The sequence below is a fragment of the Molossus molossus genome, unplaced genomic scaffold, assembly GCF_014108415.1.
Source record: "Molossus molossus isolate mMolMol1 unplaced genomic scaffold, mMolMol1.p scaffold_m16_p_13, whole genome shotgun sequence".
NCBI lineage: Eukaryota > Metazoa > Chordata > Mammalia > Chiroptera > Molossidae > Molossus > Molossus molossus.
The window spans coordinates 12,445,888-12,467,948 of record NW_023425348.1 but is presented as its reverse complement, the minus strand read 5'-3'; the positions used below and the strand labels follow the sequence as shown (position 1 = coordinate 12,467,948).

At 50.3% G+C, this 22,061-nt stretch overlaps 1 protein-coding gene across 2 annotated transcripts in view; it reads right to left on the bottom strand.

The window, feature by feature from the left end:
- Positions 1-11,334, bottom strand: part of CBL (Cbl proto-oncogene) — a 99,453-nt gene extending 88,119 nt beyond the window's left edge. For both annotated transcript variants that reach the window (XM_036259274.1, XM_036259275.1), the window contains exon 1: positions 11,146-11,334. In XM_036259274.1, coding sequence (XP_036115167.1) covers positions 11,146-11,334 — 189 coding nt within the window. The remainder of the gene's footprint in view (positions 1-11,145) is intronic.
- Between the last annotated feature and the right edge of the window lie 10,727 nt (positions 11,335-22,061).

Below are 22,061 nucleotides of genomic sequence, written 5' to 3'. Positions count from 1 at the left end.
AAAATCAGATCTTTGTTTCACTGATCTTTTGTATTTTTCTTTTTAGACTCTGTTTTGTTTATTTCTGCTCTGATCTTTATTATTTCCTTCCTTCTACTCAGTTTGGGCTTTGTTTGTTGTTCTTTTTCTAATTCCTTTAGATGTAAGGTTAGATTGCTTATTTGAGATCTGTCTTGTGATAGACTAGTTTTGCTACAAATTTGCCTCCTAGGAATGCTGTTGCTATGTCTCAGATTTGGGGTGGTTGTTTTCATTTTTATTTGTCTCAATGTATCTTCTGATTTCCGTATTCACCTCACTTATTAACTCATTCACTGTTTAGGATCATGTTATTTAGCCTCCATGTGTTTGTGTGTTTGTAAGTGATTTCTCTTTTTATACCACTGTGATCAGAGAAGATGCCTGATATGATTTAATCTTCTTAAATTTACTGAGACTTGCTTTGTGGTCTAACAAGTGGTCTATCCTAGAAAATGCCCCATGCACCTGAAGAGAATGTATATTCTACTGCTCACTAGGATGAAATGCTCTGAAAACATCAATTAAATCCATATGTTATAATGTGTCATTTGAGGCCACTGTTTCCATCTGGATTTTCTGTCTGAAACACTTATCCATTGATGTTTATGGGTGTTAAAGTCCTTTACTATGACTAGATTACTGTCAATCGTTCCCTTTATGTCCACCAATATTTACTTTATATATTTCAGTGCTCCTGTGTTACATGCATAAATGTTTACAAAAGGGTTATATCCTCTTGTTGGATTGATACCTTTATCATTATGTCATGTCCTTTGTCTCTTATTGTAGACTTTTTTCTTTTTTTTGGTGAATCCTCACCCAAGAATATTTTCCAGTGATTGTTAGAGAGAGTGGAAGGGAGGGAGGGAGTAATGAGACAGAGAGAAACATCGATGTGATAGAAACATCAACAGGTTGCCTCCCACACAACCCTACCTAGGGCCAGCATGAAGCTGCAACCCAGGTATGTGCCCTTGACCGGAATCAAACCCGAAACCCTTCAGTCCGTGGGACAACACTCTAACCACTGAGAAAAACCAGCCATGACTACAGCCTTTCTTTTAAAGTCTATACTGTCTGATGTAAGTATTGCTACCCGAGTTTTTCGTTGGTTTCTGTTTGCATGAAATCTTCTCCATCCTTTACTTTCAGCCCGTGTGTCTTTCCATGTGAAGTGAGTTTCTTGTAGACAGCATATGTAGGGTTTTGTTTTCTTATCCCTTCAGCTACCCTGTCTTTCTTTTCTTTTCCTCACCAGAGGATATGTTTTATTGATGTGGGGGGGGACACTGAAGTCAGAGGGAAACGCTGATTGGTTGACTCCTGTATGTACCCCAACCGAGGATCAATCTCACAACCTAGATATATGCCCTTACTAGGAATCAAACCCTTTGGTGTATGGGACAATGCTCCAAACAACTGAGCCACCCAGCTAGAGCTACCCTATGTCTTTTGATTAGAGCATTTAATATATATATATATTTTTTTTTTAATTAATTTTAGAGAGAAAAAGGGAGAGAGAAAGAGAAATAGAAACATCAATTGGCCGCCTCCTACATGCCCCCACTGGGGATTTGGCCCACAACCTGGGCATGTGCCCTGACCAAGAATCTAACCAGTGACCCCTTAGTGCATGGGTTGACGTTCAACTACTGAGCCACACAAGCCGGGCTAATCCATTTATATTTAAAGTGACTACTGGTTCAAGATGGCAGCATAGGTAAATGAGGTACTTGCATCCTGCCACAACTACATCTAAAATATAACTAAACTACAGAACAAACACCATTCAGAACCACTTGAAATTCAGCTGAACTAAAGTCCTATAACTAAGGATTTAAAGAAGCAGCCACATGCCCTGGCCGGTTTTGCTCAGTGGTTAGAGGGTCGGCCTGCAGTCCAGAGAGAGACCGGGTTCCGTTCCCACTAAGGGCACGTACCTCGGTTGCAGTTTGTTCCTGGCCCTGGTTGGTGGTGCGGTGGCAGCCACTCGATGTCCCTTTCACATCAATGTTTCTCTCTCTCTCTCTCTCTCTCTCTCTTTCCCCCTCTCACTGAACAAAAAAATGGAAAAATGTCCTCCAGTGAGGATTAAAAAAAAAGCAGCCACACTGAGACTGGTAGGAGGGGCAAAGACATAGAATGAGCTGGCCCCACACCCACACGCGGCACATTAAAATCGGGAGGGACATCTTGTGTGCAGAGGTACACCGTGGAAAACGAGAAGTCCCAGCCCCACGACAGGCCCTCAGCCCAGGGCCCCAGGGCCAGGAAGAAAAGTCCCCGTAGCTTCTGGCTATAAAAATGAGAGGGATTGTGGCTGAGTGATGCAGAGGAGGCTGGATTCCCAGGCAGTTCCTTTTTTTTAAACATGTTTTTATTGGTTTTTTAGAGAGTGAAAAGGAGAGGGAGAGAGGGGGAAAACATCAATGTTAGAGAGAAACACTGATCGGTTGCTCCCCCACACCTCCACGGGGATTGAACCTGCAACCTGGGTATGTGCCAGCTGGGAATCAACTGACAGCCTTTTGTGCACAGGACGGCTCAACGCACTGAGCCACAGTGGCCAGGCCCAGGCAGTCCTCGTAAAGGACCCGCATATTCACCTATCCGGCTCGCTCCCTCTGAGCGCCAGTGCTGGGGCAGCAGCTCGAAAGGCACCAGGGACCTCTGAGGAGGAACCAAACTGTCTGGCCTCAGGACGGTGGCTAGGGGACAGCCTTCTCTCAGACAAGACCGCAGGCAGAGGCCACTGTTCCTTTGCTGAGCCCTCGCCCCACAGAGGTGGCAGGTGGGCACCATATCTGTGTCTCCATCACCCTGGCTCACACTGTTCCTCTGCCCTGGTGAACCCCCGAGACCTCACCCCACCAACCTGTGTGCCCAGCCAAGCTGCTTCCAGTGGCTTTTTCATAGGAATGGCCTCTCCTGGCTCATGGTTCAGACTTTCCTAAAGTCTCTCAAACAAGCAGCCTCTGACTTCAGTGTGCCCCATACCTCTGGTAAGTGGCCCCAGGCCCAATACTAGCAGCAGCTGCTTTGGTTCACAGGGTGGCCTCTCCAGGGCATCTCAAGACCAGAACAAGCAGCAGCCCAAATTGCTTTGTAGCCAAGGTGGCTGACCTTGGCCTGCACCTCCTGGGAGGCCCCACAGCCACCACACCCAGTGGACAACTTCAGACCACACTGAAGTACCACCCAACCACCTCCACAAGCAACACACTCAAGGGGCAGACTCAGTGGGCACCGGAGCCTACTGAAGTAAGTCTTGCTCCACGGGGTGAGCCCCTACACAGCTGATCCTCCACAGTGGTCGATGCCATCCTTGCAGTCAATTGGCCTAGAGGGTAAATCCTTCCCATTGATGTGCCAACAGCAATAAAGGCTGAACTATAACAGGAGGGTGTACAGAGTCCACATGGGTTGAGGGGGCACACTTAGAGTACCCAACTTGGGTGAATGGGGAGGCTGTGCCACCGGCCTACAGGACACCTACTACATTAGGCCACTCTCCCAAGCCCGGGAGACACAGCAGCTCTTCCTAATACATAGAAACAAAAGGGAGGCAGCCAAGATGAGAAGACAAAGAAACATGTCCCAAATGCTAGAAACTCCAGAAAAAGAACAAAACAACATAGGGACAGGCAATCTACTAGATGCAGAGTTCAAAACATTGGTTATAAAGGGAAGAGTAGATGAACTTAAAGAGAGCTTCAACAGCATAGAAAAGGACATGGAAATTATAAAAAGAACCAGTCTGCACCCGGCCAGTGTGGCACAGTGTCTGAGGGTCAACCCATGCACCAAGTGGTTGCCAGTTTGATTCCCAGTCAGGGTACATGCCCAGGTTGTGAGCCAAATCCCTAGAAGGGACATACAGGAGTTGGCCAATCAGTGTTCTTGCTCATTGATGTTTTTATCTCTCTCCCTCTCCCTTCCTCTCTCTCTATAATCAATAAATAAAAATTGAAATGCAAAAGGTTAAAGACAAAGAGTGAATCTTAAAAGCAGCAAGAGAAAACCAGTTAGTTATCTACAAGATTCCTCTACCCAGCAAAGCTATCAGTTAAAACTGAAGGAGAAATAAAGAGCTTCCCAGACAGGAAAAAGATAAAGGAGTTCATCACTGCCAAACCAGTATTACGTGAAAGGTTAAATGGTCTTTTTTAAGAAGAAAAAACAAAAAAATCAAAAATATGAACAATAAAATGGCAATAAATATATATCTATCAACAATTAAATTTTTAAAAACGAAATAAACAAACAAGCAGAACAGAAACAGACTCACAGATACAGAGAACATTCTGATGATTGCCAGATGAAAGGGGATTTGGATTGGGTGAAAAACTGTGAAGAGATTAAGAAATGTAAATTGGTAGTTACAGAAATCACAGGGTGTTGAAGTACAGCATAGGGAATATAGTCAATAATATTATAATAACTACATATGACATCAAATGGGTGCAAGACTTATCTGTATGATTACTTAGTAAGTTATATAATATCCAGTTACTGGGGTTTACACCTGAAACCAATATAATACAGGAGTGGGCAAAACTAGGTGTACAGTTGTAAGTACGTAAAACACAAAGTTTACTCTTATTATTTATTAATCACTGTATTATTTATTTGTATTACAATTGTAAACCTACTTTTGCCAACACCTGTACGGCTTGTCAACTGTAATTGAAAAATATAAAATTTAAATAAAGTGATGATTGATATGTATGTATTTACTGTCACTTTATTATTCACATTTGTGTTCCTCTTTTTTTTTTCTTAAAAAAGTCCCTCTAACATTTCTTATAAATACTAGTTTTGTAGGTATGAATTCCTTTGGCTTTTTCTTGTCTAGGAAGCTCTTTATTTCTCCTTCAATTTTGAATTACAGCTTTGCTGAGCAGAATTTTGGTTGTCAGTCCTTGCTTTTCATCACTTTGAATATTTCAGACCAATCATCTGGTCAGCAGAGTTCCTGTTGAGAAATCAGCTGAGCCCGGCCGGTGTGGCTCAGTGGTTGAGCATCGACCCTGCACCAAGAGGTCTCTGGTTCTATTCCTGGTCAGGGTACATGCCCAGGTTGTGGGCCCGATCCCCAGCGGGGGACATGCAGGAGGCGGCCAATTGATGCTCTCTCTCATCGATGTTTCTCTCTCTCTCCCTCTCTGTTCCCCTCTCTCTAAAAATCAATAAAGAAAAGAAAAATTAAAAAAAAAGAAATCAGCTGACAGTTTTAGGAGAGCTCCCTTGTAGGTAACCTTCTAGCTGCTTTTAAGATTTGCTCTTTGTCTTTAACCTTTTGCATTTTTTTTGGATACGTGCCCCTAGCAGGAACCGAACCCAGGATTCTCTGGTCCACAGGCCGATGCTCCAACCACTGAGCCAAACTGGCCAGGGCTAACCTTTTACATTTTAATTATGATGTGCCTTGCTGTGGACCTTCTTTGGGTTTATCTTGTTTGGGACTCTGTTTATCTTGTTCCTGGACTTGTGAGTCTTCTTCCTTCATCAGGGTAGGAAAGTTTTCAGTCATTATTCTTCAGATAGGCTATCAATCCCTTGTTCTCTCCCTCCTCATTCTGGTGCCCCTATGATGAGGATGTTGTTGTGCTTCACGTTGTCCCAGACTCCCTGAAATGTTCCTCTTTTTTTTTTTTTTAATCCTCACCCGAGGATATTTTTCCATTTTTTGTTCAGATAGAATGGGGGGGAGAGAAAAAGAGAGAAACATTGACGTGAAAGGGACACATCGAGTGGTTGCCACCCGCATGATCCAACCAAGGCCGGGGACAAACTGCAACCGAGGTGCGTGCCCAAAGTGGGAACCAAACCTGGGTCTCTCCGGACCACAGGCCAATGCTCTAACCTCTGAGCCAAACTGGTCAGGGCTGTTCCTCATTTTTTAAAATTCTCTTTTCTTTTCGCTGTTCTGATTGGGTGTTTTCTGCTACCTTGTCTTACAAATTGCTGATTCGATCCTCTGCTTCATCAAATCTGCCTTTGAGTCCTTCTAGTGTATTGTTGTGTTTTGTTTTGTTTTTTATCCTCACCCAAGGATATGTTTATTGAATTTAGAGAGGAGGGGGGAGGGGGAGAAAGAGAGAAACAATGATGTGAGAAACATCAATGTTGCCTCCTGTACACTCCCCAACGGAGATCAAAGTCTCAATCTAGGTATATGCCCTGATCAGGAATCAAACCTGCAACCATTTTTGGTGTACGGGACAATGCTCCAACCAACTGAACCACACGGCCAGGGCTTTCTAGTGTATCCTTCATTTCAGATATTGTATTCATCTTTCTTTTTTTTTTTTTTTTTTTGGTACGTGCCCCTAGCGGGAACCAAACCCGGGACTCTCTGGTCCGCAGGCTGACACTCCAACCACTGAGCCAAACTGGCCAGGGCTGTATTTATTTCTGACTGGTCCTTTTTTATGCTTAGTATCTCTTTAAGTTCTCACTGAGTTCATCCACTCTTCCCCTAACTTCCTTGGGCACCCTTATAACCATCGTTTGGAACTCTGTATCTGGTAGATTGCTTACTTCCATTTCATTTAGTTAGTTCTTTTTCTGGGGATTTCTCCTGTTTTCTCATTTGGAATATGTTTGTCTCCCCATTTTGGCTGCCTCTGTGCATTTGTTTCTGTGTATTAGGTCAATCTGCTACATACCCTAGTCTTGGTAGGGTGGCCTTATGTAGCAGGTGTCCTGTGGGGTGCAGTGGTGCAGTTTCTCTGATCACTTAGAATGGGTGCTCCAGAAGCATCCCTGTGTGGGTTATGTGAGCCCTCCTACTGTACTTGTCTTCACTGCTGTCTGTCCTTCCTTGGGTGGGGTTGACCTTCAGCCTGACTGACTGTGCTGCTTGGCCCCAACCACAGTGTATGAGCTGCTGTGCAAGAGCTGACCCCACAAAGCAAAATTCGCCCCAGGAGAACGTGGTGCTGCCAAGACCTCCCTCTGGGTGTGCCGCTTGCGGGGCTAATCGTCTCCCTGCACAATTTTTAACTTAAGTTTCAAGCGATGTCATTTGAGTTGATTGTTTCACTTATTCAACTGACTAAAATGATGCATATGACAATAATTAAAACATTTTAGAGATGTCCTTCCACCACTCACCCGGGAGACGCAGGCTTGGGTTTTTTTCAAAATCTGAAGCTGAAAACGCTTTTTCTAACTCATGCTTTAAGGGGGAGCATTTTCCAATAAATTACATCCTTTTTTTTTTTAATCAACACCTTAATGTTTTAATGATGTGGGCTAATTTAAAATAAAAACAGTACAGCCCTAAATTCTGCCAGCGGGATGCTCTGCTTCAGAAGTGGGCAAACTACAGCCTACAGCCTTTCTTGCACACCTGTGAGCTAAGAATGGCTTTTACATTCTTAAAGTGTGGTAAAAAAGAACAACAAAGAATATGGGACCGAGTACGTGGAAAGCAACGCCTAGAATATTTACTCTCTGTCCCTCAGCAGAAAAGTTTGCCGCCTCCTACTCGATTTCATAATGGAATTTTGAGTCTCACTAAACTAAATACCTTAACATGTCTAAATTTACATTTAAGGAAATGTATATGCTTTGTCTCTCCATTCCCCTGCTCAGTAGTCTCTTTACTAGCCACTTTCTTCACACCAAGTGTTTACACAAGCATTACACAATATACCGGTTGGTTAGAAAAACCATTAGAGGCTGAGCATGTCTTTTGTTTAGTAGCAAACACTGGAGCACAAGCATTTTTCCAACCGGTTGAAGTCCCACAATGGATTAGTAAACTGAGCCAATGAATGAATTAGTGAATCGGGCCTACGTGGACCAGAACCCACGACTTATGCCAACTTTTCCAAATGTACACATCCAATATTGCAGGAGGAGCAGAGACTAAAAACTATCAGTGCTAAATCAATAAACTGATTAATAATGGGCTGGAATAATATTCATCTAGCTTCAACAAGGATAAAACAGGTATGAGATGGTGACACAGAACTAAATTCAGTAATTGTGTGAAACATTTATGGATCTGACAGTAAGTTCTTCACCAACACATCACATGAAGTCACACTTAAGACTTTCAACAATTGGCCCTGGCCGGTTTGGCTCAGCGGTTAGAGCGTCGGCCTGCGGTCCTGAGAGACCCGGGTTCGGTTCCCGCTAAGGGCACGTACCTTGGTTGCAGTTTGCCCCCGGCCCTGGTTGGTCGTGCGGGTGGCAGCCACTCGATGTGTCCCTTTCACGTCGATGTTTCTCTCTCTCTCTCTCCCCCTCCCACACTCTATCTGAACAAAAAATAGAAAAAATGTCCTCGGGTGAGGATAAAAAAAAAAAAAAAAAAGACTTTCAACAATTGCCTGGCTGGTGTGGCTCAGTGGCTGAGCCTCGACCCAGGCCGGTTCGATTCCCGGTCAGGGCACATGCCTGGGTTGTGGGCCCGGTCCCCAGTGGGGGGGATGCAGGAGGCAGCCAATCGATGTTTCTATCTGTCCCTTTCCCTCTCTCTCTAAAATCAATAAAGAAAAAAAATTTTTTTTAAGACTTTCAACAATGAAACTAGTGATAAAACACATCTATGCACAAAACATCAAGAGTACATGAGACTGTGTGACCTAACCACACTGCAGAAGTCATCAGAAATTCTGGAAAGTGTATGAACCTATCAGTCTAATACATCAGCAAGAACTGTTTTCATTTCAGCACAACCAGTGATATGTGATATAGACCACAGACCACAGAGAGGACTAAAAAATCATCTTCCAAGCCCTGGCCAGTTTGGGTCAGTGGTTAGAGCGTCGCCCACGGACCAGAGTCCCAGGTTCAGTTCCCACTAAGGGCACGCACCTCGGATGCAATTTGTCCCCGGCCCCAAAGGGGCCGTGTAGGTGGCAGCCAGTCAATATGTCTCTCTAACACTGACGTTTCTCTCTCTTGCTTCCCCCCTCTCTCCCTTTTGCTCTATCTGAAGATAAATGCAAAAGTGACCTTGGGTGAGGATAAAAAAATAAAATATAAAAATCATCTTCCAAGACAAGCAGCACAAGAATAAAACCCGTCTCTATGCTAAAATGGAAAAGCTAGAGACCGTCTTTCCTTTAACCTATCAACACCTGAAAATAGTTTTTACTCAAAACTGAGTCCTCTTTATTCTCCCCAAATAATTAAACATTCTGCAAAAGAAATGAAAATTTAACACACTTACTTTAAATACATGAAGGGGTTAGATGAAAGGAGCAATCTTATTTGGACTACCTTACAGAGACTCAAAAGTTTGACCTAAGTTTATTATGATTATTATTATTATTTTATCCTCACTCGAGGACATTTTTCCATTTATCTTTAGGCAGATTAGGAAAGAGACACATCGACTGGCCACCCCCGCATGACCCCAACCAGGGCCCAAGACTAACTGCAACCAAGGCAAGTGCCCTTGGCAGGAATCAAACCCAGGTCTCATTGGTTCATGGGCGGACGCTCTAACCGCTGAGCCAAACTGGCCAGGGCCAAAGTTTACTATTTTTAAGGAGAGGTCTCTAATCAATCCAATTCTGATACACTGCATACACATGCCTGATATCAGAAACCAATTAGAAATAGACACATTTTTTCTATCCCTAAAGAACCATTTTAGTCCTAACTGTAAATCCCGAGGCTGCAAACCCACAAATGTCAGATTTTGAACACATTCTATATTGTTTTTAAGATGTCAATGCATTTCAAGTTCCCTTTACGTGCCTAACTTTCTGTAATAGTTTCATCCCAATTTCTAATATAATGCCATGGGTACACCACCACCAATATAATCAACATCCGAATGCTTCCATCACGAATTACGATATCAATAATTTCCCATGAGAAAAGGGGGCCCCGAAACCACTGGTATGCTCTACAGGGCTGTTCATTCACACCCAGGACGTGTGAGGCGTCTAAATCGCACGTTTATATCCGCCAAGTTGCTTCATCATCATTTTTTATTAGTCGTTTCTCATCCCAAACAATCCACGCAGAACTTGTCAGAAGAGGAAGCCTGGACCAGAGAACCACCGACTTTCCCGGGGAAACGACACCCTCCCCCTTACAACAGGCCGGGTCCTGCTCTCACTCTCCATTCCCGGGGTAAATGTCACAAAAGTACGTGCCGAATTCGTAATGCGAGAAATGCAAGGAGCCAGTGCCCGGGGTGCTCCGGAAGGAACTGTCAGGCTGCTTCGGGGCGGTCTGCAGTGCTCGGGGCGCACGACTGTGTCCCCAGCCACGACCCCCAGGAAGTCAAGCCCGGCCAACTGCGCAACTCAAAACGTGGCTCGAGGCAATGACGTTCTTGTCTCCAAACTTGCTTTAATGTTGGTTTGTTTTTTTTAAATGGGCAGTCGAAGGAGCGCATCGAACAAGCTCCGAGCCAGGCCCAGCAGGAAGGAGCCGGCCCGTTACCCGAAGCAGAACCGGCGACCGCAGGGGGTGCGAGGAGGAAGTTCTCAAGTCGACGCGGGCTGCTCGCTCGCCGGCGCCCCGGCCCTCCGGCCCCCCGGCGCCCCGGCCCCCCGGCCCCGGGCTCAATCAGTGCCCCTCTGCGCCGGCGGACGGCACCGCTCCGGGGGCCACACCGGGCCGCCGGCTGCGGAGCCGCGAGCCCCGCCCTCGCGCATCCCCGCCCCGAGGCGCCGCACCTCCGGAGGCAGGGCCGCCCGCCGACGGCTCCGGCGCGATCGGCCGGCGCGGCGGTCCCGACCCCCGCTCTCGGGGTCCGAGCCCCGCCAGCCCGCGCGCCCCGCGCGCCCCGCGCCCAATAGCAGCGCCGGCCGGTCCCTCGCGCACGGCCTCGTCCCCGCCTCCGTCTCCCGGGACAACTCCGGGACCCGCATCCCCACGCCCTGCGGCGCCGGACCCCGCGCCCGCGCCCGCCGCACTTCCGCCCGGGAGGCGCCCCGGCTACCGCCGCCCCGGCCCCCTTTGTCTCGCCGCCCCGAGCGCACCACCGCCGCGGCCCCCACCCGACAGGCGGCCCTTCCCCCACCGCCGCCGCCGCCGCCGCCGCCGCGGCCCGGCCGCTCCCCGCCCCCACGACCCCGCGGCCAGGCCGCGGCGCGGACACGGCCCCTCCCCCGCGCCCGCGCCCACCGCGCCGCAGGCCCGCACCTTGTCCATGAGCTTCCAGCACTTCTCCACCATCTTCTTGTCCACGGCGCCCGGCGGGTGCGGGCTGAGGTGGTGGTGGTGGTGCGGCTGGAAGGCGTCCTTCATGAGCCCGATCAGGCCGCCCGCGCCCGAGCCCCCCGAGCCGCCGCCGGCCCCGGCCCCCGAGCTCTTCTTCACGTTGCCAGCCATGGCCGGGGGCCCGCGGCGGCGCCGGCGCCGGCAGCGGGCGAGGGAGCGGCGGGCGCGCGGGAGGGGCCTCGCCGGCGCGGCGGGCGCAGGGAGCGCGCCGGGCGGCGGCGGCCGCGAGCTGGCGGCGCGGGGTCCTCATGCCTATGGGGGAGCAGCCCCCGCCAGGCACAGCAGCCCCCGCAGCGCCGGGCCAAGTTTCCGCGCCGCCTCCAGCAGCCCGACCCTCGGGGCGGAGCGGGCGGGGCCGCGGCTGGGAGCCGGCGAGGGGGCGGGGCCTGGGCGCGCCTGCGCGCTGGGCGCGAGCGGGCCTCCATGTTCCGTGGGCGCTGCCGGCGGGCGGGCGCGCGCGGCGGTGGGGACGCGGGGACGGGGCGCGAGCCGGCGTCGGGTCTGCGGCGCCCGTGGGGACGGCGCGGGACGACGGCCGCCCCTTCCCGCTCCAGGCGGTTGCAGCTCGCCCGGCCCGGCCGAGGACGCCCCGGGAGCGCTGCGGATCTGGACACGCCGAGACCCCAGGCGGGCGCCCGCAGGCGCGAGCTGCCGCGGCCCCGCGAGCCCCTCGACCCCGGAAAACGAAACACCCGCCCCCGTAGGTGGTTCAGATGCGCCTGCTCGGCGCGCCGGGCCCGCCCGCAGGAGCAGCTGAGCCGCGGCCGGGGAGGCGCCCGTGCAGTCCCGGCCACTTCCACTTCTCTGGTCTACGCGCTCCGCTGGAAGGACTTCGAAAAAGGAACTTCCCTCCCCAAGAAGGAAGTGCCCCGCCTCGTTGGCCCAGGCCGGGCCTCGGCTTCGGGAACTTGCGGGCCGGGTGTGCCAACACGGCCCCAGCTCCCCCGGGGACCCCTTCCTGACTGCGCCGCAAAACCGTTGGCTCATCGGGGACTTGGGCTTATCGGACACGCCTGCCAGAGGGGAACAGTGTCTGCGCTCCAGAGCCCTGCAGCCAGATGTCCTGGTTGGGCAACTCCGAGGCCTTTATCGAGGGTTGATTGCAAAGTCAACATTCTGATTTCCGACCAGTAGCATTTCCTCTCATTAGTTCCCACCTGGAAAGTTAGGACGCTCTCCCGAGGGGGAATCTAGGCAACGCCCTGAGATAATGGTCAAAATGAAAGTCCCTAGTGCCACCCGCTTGTCGCAGGCCTCGCTTTTCTCTCCCGGGCCTATGGAGACCATGTCCTCCCTAATTGTCCTGCTGCCTCCAGCCCATCCTGTCACCAGCCTGGTCATCCTAAAGCACAGTTCTGACAGCATCACAAAAAGACTTGACATGCTCCCCGTTCTTCCTGAATGAAGTTAAGAGTCATGATCTAGCTCCAAATTACCTTGCCGCTTTATACTATTCCCATGCATATATCCTGTGCTGGGTGACTCACCAAGTCACAAAATACCACAATTCTTTTTCTCTTTTCTTCTTTTTTTTTTCATAAGCATTACTCAGAGCATTCCTTCTGCTCTAAGGTGTGCTACTAAAATCCAGTCAATTCTTCACAAATAAACTCAAATAGTGCCCTCCCCAGACACTCCAGCAAGAAATAATCCTTCCCGCCTCTGAATTTTCATAACCGTTTGTTTCGTACACCTACCACCATCATCCACAGTGGATACACAAAGGTAATTTTGCCCTCTCATCGTCAAATCCTAGATTTAATGGACTACAGGTAAGAAATTAACCCTTGCCCTGGCCGATTTGGCTCAGCGGTTAGAGCATCGGCCTGCGGTCTGGAGAGACCCGGGTTCGGTTCCCGTTAAGGGCACGTACCTCGGTTGCAGTTTGTCCCCGGCCCTGGTTGGTCGTGCGGGTGGCAGCCACTCGATGTGTCCCTTTCACATCGATGTTTCTCTCTCTCTCTCTGTTCCCTCTCTCTCCCTCCCACTCTACCTGAACAAAAAATGGAAAAATGTCCTCGGGTGAGGATAAAAATAATAATAATAATAGAAATTAACCCTTGAAGCCTATATAATTTAATTAAGGAATGTAGCCCCAATACATTCGATAGAAAATAATTTTTTAAAGAAATTAACATCTAAAGCTGAGCTTAGGTCACCTGCACATCTCTGGCTTGGTTAAAGGCTTCCAGTTTGTGTTTTTAGCACGGTTTGTACAGAGGTATAATCTGCGCGTTGTTTCTGCCGCAGTAAGCGGTATTTCTTTTAATACACGATGACATCTCTCTCACACCTGAATAAAGCATAGTGACCCTTCTCTGTATCTCTTCAAAACTCCCAGATGTGTTCCTACTCAAAGGAAGACAGAGTTATGCTCAAATGATCTTTCCTATTTTCACTTCTAAATTGAATTAATAAAAAAGAAGGAAAGATTAGCCCTGGCTGGTGCGACTCCATTGGTTGGAGAGTTGTTCTGTACACCAAGAGGTCTCGGGTTTGATTCCCAGTAGGAGCATATGCCCAGATTGTGAGTTCGATCCCAGGTCGAGGTGGAGGCAACCGATGGATGTTTCTTTCTCACATCGACGTTTTTCTCTCTTTCTCCATCTCCTTTCTTCTCTCTCTAAAATCAATAAAACCACCCTGGCCGGTTTGTTTCTCTCTCTCTCTCTCTCTCTCTCTCTCTCTCTCTCTCTCCCTCCCACTCTATCTGAACAAAAAATAGAAAAATATCCTCAGGTGAGGAAAAAAATAATAAATAAAATCAATAAAACCTTTAATCAAAATTTTAAAGAGGAAAGATTGACCCTTTTCACAAGTTTTACTCGGCTTGCTTTCAAAGCGTACTGGAGATGGGATGGGATCGTTGATCACAATGCCATTCTCATTCCTGAGTTATTCTAAAGCTACAACGCAGGTTGTATCATGTCACGTGACATGTGGCACTTTTCTTATGCTATTTCACCTTCACCCCAAACCACATCCTCCTTCTGCACCTGAAAGTCGGTTGACTGAACATATTTGGAAAGCAAATGCTCTTCTGAGGCATGATATGTTGTTTGTATTCTGTGATCTCTGCCCTCAATATGTCATTCCACACATCAGCATGATGGAGACACTAACATTCCACGGGAAACGTCCCTGAACTGGCTTCTAGTGAGGAGAAGGAACCTCTACTGTGGAACAGGAACCTCTACTGTGGAACAGGAACCTCCACTGTGGGACAGGAACCTCTGCTGGGGGACAGGAACCTCCACTGTGGGACAGGAACCTCCACTGTGGGACAGGAACCTCCACTGTGTTCCTAAGCAGGAAGAGAGGGTTCTGGGGGGAGAATAAACAAAACATATGCTTCAGGATTAAAAGAAAAGTGTTCTGCCCTGGCTGGTTTTCTCAGCGGTTAGCGCATTGGCCCGCAGACCAGAGAGACCCGGGTTCGGTTCCCGCTAAGGGCATGTACCTCAGTTGCAGTTTGTCCCCGGCCCTGGTTGGGACCGTGTGGGTGGCAACTAGTCGATGTGTCCCTTTCACATCTATGTTTCTCTCTCTCTCTCTCTCTCTCCCCCTCCCTCCCTCCCTCCCTCTCTCCCTCCTGCTCTGTCTGAAGATAAATGCAAAACTGTCCTCAGGTGAGGATAAAAAAAGAAAGAAAGGTGTTCTCCATGTTTGGGAAGTGGGCACAAGGCTATCTGACCCTGAGCTACAGGATCCGCAAGCACCTGGAAGGACAAGACTAGTTCTCTTTACTCTGTCAAATGCCCACAGGGCCAGAGATGTGCCCTGCAGTCATGAAGGTGACAAGTCAGCATGAATCAGCCTCTGCTTGAATCTGCCTGCTCTCCAAAGGAAGGGTTTGTTGTGAACAACTCTCAGATGTCCTGGCTATATCTTCAGATCTGCTCCTGACGATAGGCAATTGACCGAAAACGTTGAAGGGGACAGAGATAGAAAGAAATAGCTAAAGAGTCTGAAGTTCCCTTAATCTACAAGAGAAAGAGCCCTGAAGTTTCTACTGGATTCATTCTAGTGAGTAAGGTGCCCAGAGATCCAGGTGGGAGACAGATTATAAGATTCCCCAGCGCCAGACTGGAGGGAGGTTGGGAGCTGCCCAACAGGGTAAGTCATCCTCCATACCCCCTTCCTCAAATGTGTTCTTCCTACCACTCGTCACCCTAGCAAAATGCTAGGAGGAATCCCCGATAAGGAAGCATCTCCCACATTGCCCCATTAATAATTTAAATACCCCGACTGGTGTGGTTCAGTTGTTGAGCATCGACCCTGCACCAAGAGGTCGCTGGTTCGATTCCTGATCAGGGCACATGCCCAGGTTGTGGGCCCGATCCCCAGGGGGGGCGTGCAGGAAGTGGCAAATCGATGTTCCCTCCCGTCGCTGTTTCTCTCTCTCTCTCCCTGTCCCTTCCTGTCTCTCTAAAATCAATAAAGAAAAAAAATGTTTTAATAATAAATAATGTAAATAGAAAAATTTAGGACACTCCGGAGAAGGTCAAGCAACTCCACTAGAGGGAGCCCCAACCAACTCAATACTGCCCAGAGCCAAAATAGTTTCTCAGCACCTGTGTGAAAATCAACCCCAGAAGGGAATGGGCAGAGAGAGGCAATAAATGAAGTCCCCATGAGAGGAGATGGCCCTGTAAATACCCAGTTAAAACCCAAGCCTTGCAAGATTTACAAAATCAAACATTTAGAGACAAGGAAACTGAGGCTGAGCAAAGTTAAATGGTTCACCCAAATTTCCATATCCAAAGGGGAGACTAGAACTCACAGCTCCTGTCTCTCACCAATGCCCTCGTCTACTTTGGGGTCCCTGCAGGTCAGCACCTGAAGCCCATGAGTCTACCTCTGTGTCTCCTTTCTCTGAAGGGGGAAACTCTCAGCTACCTTCTGCTTTTCTTTCCCTCACCCCCCACAGAATGCCTTCCCCGAGGGGATCTTCCATTCTAGGCCTAATAATGTCCTGTTGCTGCTGAGACCTCGGGATGTAAATTGCCCCAAATGGCTACCATCAGTCCTTTTGTTTTTGTTAACCCTCATCCCTATTGATTTTTAGACAGAGTGGGAGGGAGAGGAACATTGATGTGAGAGAATCACATCTGCTTGCCTCTTGCAGGTACCCTGACCAGGGCCCCGGATTGAACCTGCAACCCGGGTACATGCCCTTGACTGGGAGTCGAATCCAAGACCCTTTGGTCCGCAGGCCAGTGCTCTAACCACTGGGCACACCAGCCAGGGCCCACCAGTCCTGCTCCCTGTCTCTACACAGCAGCGTAATTTCAAACGCGTAAACCTGCCCTTTGTAAGTCTCCCAACTGCAGGCAGCTCCGTGGAAGTGAGTCATGGCTAATGGGCTCCAAAGCCCTTTCTTCTCAAACTGCACTTGGATTTGGGGATAAGGAGAGAATTAGCCCTCTGGGACCTTGGCATTTTAAGCTTTGTATTTGGTCCATTCCACCTGCTGGTGAACTTGATGTTTCCCAGTTGCCTGGACAACAAGTAGTCTCAGGAAACCCAACCTTCCAGTCCTCGGTCCTGCCCCTGAAGGAAATGAGCCACCCTGATTGGCTCCCAGAACCACATCTCCACAGGCTCCGAGCTGGTTGGGTCTTTTCCCTGCCCTTCCCCACGAGTGGGTCACTCCACAGGGAAACGTAACAGAGGCAACAGAGGGGCTTATAGGTAAGAAGAGGCAGGGTCAGGATAATGGGAAAAGGGAAGGGACCAGGTATGAGATTTATTTTCTCCGAAAGAGAATTAAGCGGAGTGGTTTCTGTACACAGAGCTTGAGTTGCAGAGAGAGACGGTTCCTTCCTCCCCACTAACTTCAGTCTTGCCCAAGGTTCCAAGGAGACCAAGAATGGAAGCTTCTGGGAAGTATAAGAGACAGATTTGGAGACTAGAACTCTAACTCTCCTGGGAGTCCTGGTTCAATCTAGGGATCAGGAAAGCACCCCCATGTCCAGACCTCAATACAGGTCCCCTTCTTCCCCCAGGACGGCAAGGAGACGCCACCGAAGACCAAAGGAGAAAGTGGGGGCACAGAAGACGGAAGAGAATGCAGGTCAGGATGGACGGATGTGGGTGACCCCGCTTCTCTGTGCTCTGCTCGCAGACCAAGCAAGGGTGCTCCAGAGAGCTCAGCCCTCTGCATGACAAGATGGAGATTCCTTTATTTTTTTTTTCTAATTTTTTTATTAATTTATTTTTGTTACAGATGTTTCTCCTCTTTCCCCCATTGACACCCTCCCCCCCCCCCACCCCCACTGCCCTGTCCCCAGCATTGTTGTCTATGTCCCTGGTTACACAAACATGCATATAAGTTCTGTGGTTTATCTCTTCCCTCCCCTCTCGCCCCCTCTTCTGAGGTTTGGCAGTCTGTACCCTACTTCTCTGCCTCTGGGTTCATTTTGTTCATTGGTTTGTTTTGTTCATTATGTTCCACAAATAAGTGAGATCATGTGATAATTGTCTTTCTCTGATTGGTTTGTTTCACTTAGATAATACTCTCCAGGTCCCTCCGTGTCGTCTGAAAGGATAAGAGATCTTTCTTTCTTACAGCTGCGTAGTACTCCATTGTGTACATGTACCACAGCTTTTTATCCACTCATCCATTGATCGATGGACACTTGGGCTGTTTCCAGATCCTAGCGAGTGTAAATAGTGCTGCTATGATTATAGGGGTGCATATATTCTTTCTGATTGGTATTCCAGGCTTCTTAGGGTAAATTCCTAGAAGTGGGGTCACTGGGTCAAATGGCAGTTCAATTTTTAACTTTTTGAGGTGACACCATAGTGTTGTCCATAGTCAAGATGGAGCTTTCTTTTTTTTTTTTTTTTTTTTTTTCGTTTTTTTTTCATCCTCACCCGAGGAAATTTTTCCATTTTTTGTTCAGGTAGAGTGGGAGGGAGAGAGAGGAACAGAGAGAGAGAGAGAGAAACATCGATGTGAAAGGGACACATCGAGTGGCTGCCACCCGCACAACCGACCAGGGCCGGGGACAAACTGCAACCGAGGTACGCGCCCTTAGCGGGAACCGAACCTAGGTCTCTCAGGACCGCAGGCCGACGCTCTAACCGCTGAGCCAAACCGGCCAGGGCGAGATGGAGCTTTCTTGACTCTCCCCCTCCATGTCCTGGCGTCCAGGTGCCACGAAGCTAGGAAAGTGGGAGAACTGGCACCCCCCAGCCCCTGGGCTCCATGCCTTCCATGTATCCATCACACATATTTGTGCTGGGCAGTAAGGACAGGTGAGCCCATTAGATGCTGCCGTCAGAGGCCCCCCCTCGAGCGGTCCCCAGGTCCCCCGCGGGAAGAAAGCCCAGGTCAGAAAGGGGAGCAAAGAGGCCGAGATCGCGATGAGCGGAGGCTCTGCCAACCTGCCAGGGCAGTCCTGGGGCTGCACCCACCCGCAGGCTGGCAGTGCTGGAGAAGGACTTGCTTCCAGACCCTTGGGCGAGAAGGGTGGGAGCTCTGGGGGCGAGGCAAGTGGGCCAGTGGGGCACTTCTGCATCCTCAGGGCTTGGGGGTGGGGGGCGGACCAAAGGAGAAGGAGAGAGACGAAGCCAGGTGTCCGGAGGTGCGCAGAGTCCCTCAGGCCCATGGAGGCCGCTCAGCGAGGCCCCTGCCTGTCCCGGGAGCTCTGGCGCGGGTCACAGCTCTGCAGAGGGGGTGGGGGGGGGCGCCAAGGCTTCTGAAGACCGGCTGAAGCTGAGGCTGCAAAGGCTGGAGGCTGAACTGGAGGGGCCCGCAGTGAAGGGAGGGCCATATGCGCGGGTATGTGGCCGGTCACGCAGCTGGGCAGGGGACGGGCTGGAGGAGGACACCCAAGGGGGCCAGGGAAACAAGGGGGACGTCCATCTGCCGTCAGCGGCTCCCCGATCGATCAGGCAGGAACCTGGAGAAGACAGGCCCTGGAATTCCGGGCAGGGGCCTTCGGGATGCCTGATGATGCCTTGTGGATGCTTTGTGGGTCGCACAGTGCAGCCCGAGCCGAATCTCGGCCGTCCCATGGGAGGGAGCAGGGAGAAGGCCACAGTCCCCATCCTGAGGCCCTGGGGGAGGGTCTTGGTTTCCTAGCGGTGGTCCTCGGGTTTTCAGGGTCTCTCGGTTTCTCAGCGTCACCACGACAACCAAGATGGCCTTCATGGTCTTGTCCCCCTGAACCAAGAGAGCCATTCACACCCACAACTGCCCTTCCTTCCTCCCCGACGCCACCGGTGCGCTGGCTCCAACCACAGAGGTGAGTGGGCGGAGCCAGGCCCTGCAGGAGGGAGGGGCACCCGCAGCAGGCAGCTGGAGGGGGAAGCCAGGGGCCTTCGGGAGCAGCTGGGAGGGTCCCCACCCCCCAAGCCCTTCCTCTCAAAGCATCACTGAGGAGGTGCTTCTCCCCCTGGCCGGTTTGGCTCAGCAGTTAGAGCGTCGGCCTGCGGTCCAGAGAGACCCGGGTTCGGTTCACGCTAAGGGCACGTGCCTTGGTTGCAGTTTGTCCCCGGCCCTGGTTGGGTCCTGCGGGTGGCAGCCACTCGGTGTGTCCCTTTCACGTCGATGTTTCTCTTTCTCTCTCCCTCCCTCCCACTCTATCTGAACAAAAGGAAAAAAAATGTCCTCAGGTGAGGATAAAAAAAAAAGACATAACTCTCTCATCTCATTTCCCCCTTTCGACGGTCTCTCCAAACCCAGTTCTTCCTCCACACCACTGCCGTGTCTTTCCTTTTTTTTAAATTTTTTTTCCTTTATTGATTTTAGAGAGAGAGGAAGGGAGAGGGAGAGAGAGATAAAAACATCAATGAGAGAGACTGGCCGCCTCCTGCACGCCCCCCACTGGGGATCGGGCCCACAACCTGGGCATGTGCCCTGACTGGGAATCGAACCCGTGACCTCTTGGGGCACGGGTCAATGCTCAACCGCTGAGCCATCCATACCGGCCGGGCTCAAATTTAAATAAAATCAATATTTATTGAGCACCTCCTGGATACTGGGAGCTTCCCACACATTATCACATCGACATGGCTCACAGCGAGCCTAGGAAGTATGTGGCGTTCTCAGGCGGAGAAACTGAGGCTCACAGAGAGATCACCCACTGTTCCTAGGTAGTGCCAACCCGATCTGGGACCCAGATTTCTTGTCCCAAGCCCTCTACTGTCTCCATCAACCCTTCATGGAAATTCAGCTCTCTCTAGGGACTACAGGAAAGTTGATGACTCTGGGGGAGTCTGGAATGATCTCACTGAAGTCCCACTTTTTGGGTGCCGTTGGAGGCTACTCAAGGATAGAGCAACACCATCCAGTCCTCTTCCATCCTCTGCCCCAGAGACGTGTCAGAGGGGGGCTGAGGCTGCCCGGGGAGAGGCAGAGCTGGTCCTCAGAGAGCGGGACCAGGCTCTGGCTCGGCTTCAGACCCACATGGCAGACACAGAAGCCACATACGAGGAACGGGGCACATGTAAGTGCCACCCTCAAGCCCAGCACCAGCACCCCCCACCCCACAAACGCCAGCTAGTGTGCCAATGACGGACCAGGAGGAAGGAGAAGCAGCATCTCCACCGCGAACCCTGCTCTGTCTTGAGGGGATGCAACCACTCCCATCCACTAAGAGTAAGAACTTTAAGCCCGGCCGGTGTGGCTCAGTGGTTGAGCATCAGTCCCATGGACTGAGGTCCCGGTTTGATTCCCGGTCAAGGCACATGCGGAATTGTGGGCTCGATCCCCAGTAGGGGGCGTGCAGGAGGCGCCCAATCAATGTTTCTATCTCTCTCTCCCTTCCTCTCTCTCTGAAACAGCAATTAAAACATTTTTTTTTTTTTTTTTTTTTTAAGAATAAGAACTTTAAGAAAACATTGGCTCTCTGACCAGTTTGGTTCAGCAGTTAGAGCATTGGACTGTGGACCAAAAAGTCTCAAGTTCATTTTCGGTCAAGGGCACGTACTTCAGTTGCGGTTCAATCCCTGGCCCTGGTCAGGGTCACATGGGAGGCCAGTAGTTGATGTGTGTCTGTCATATCAATGTTTCTCTCTCCCTCCCTCCCTTCCAGTCTCTCTGAAGATGAATGGAAAAATATCCTCAGGTGAGGATTTAAAAAAGAAAACATTGGCGGCTCTGGTCTGTTTGGCTCAACAGTTAGAGCATTGGCCCATGGACCAAAAGGCTGCAGGTTCGATTCCCAGTCAAGGGTATGCACCAGGGTTGCAGGTTTCATCCCTGGCCCTGGTCGGGAAGCAACCAATTGATGTGTCTCACATCAATGTTTCTCTCTCTCTCTCTCTCTCTCTCTCTCTCTCTCTCTCTCTTCCACTCTGTCTAAACAAAACCAATAAAAAAAATATTCTTGGGAGAAGATTAACCAAAAAGAAAGAAAGGAAAGCTTATAGGCCCACCTGGGGTACCCCTCACCACCCCTCCCCTCTGGAAGCCTGAAGCTCGGTGTCTGCAGGGCGGCCTGGACGGCGTCTTGGCTAAGCGGGCAGCCGCGGGATGGAGCAGAGCTGAGGCTGCGCCAGGCACGGGGAGCAGCTCCGCCAGTCTGGACTCAGCCCCCTGGGCCCGGGCGGCTGGGGGCGCTCTGAGGGTCAGCAATAAGGCTGTCTTGATGCAGGTGTCGGATGAGTGCCTCTCCTGGGACCATCTTGGTTCTGGGCTGGCCCTGAAGACTGAATGATGGGAGAGAAATTTGACCAGGTCCTAACCCTCCTTCTATAGAAACTGGGTCCCACCCCTTGACCCTGGGGTCCTTGTTGTCCCTTCGAACAACAGCCTCCTGCCCCCACCCGCACAAACACAGGAGCCGGATTGGTAGGGAAAGACCATTTGTATACAATCCGACAGT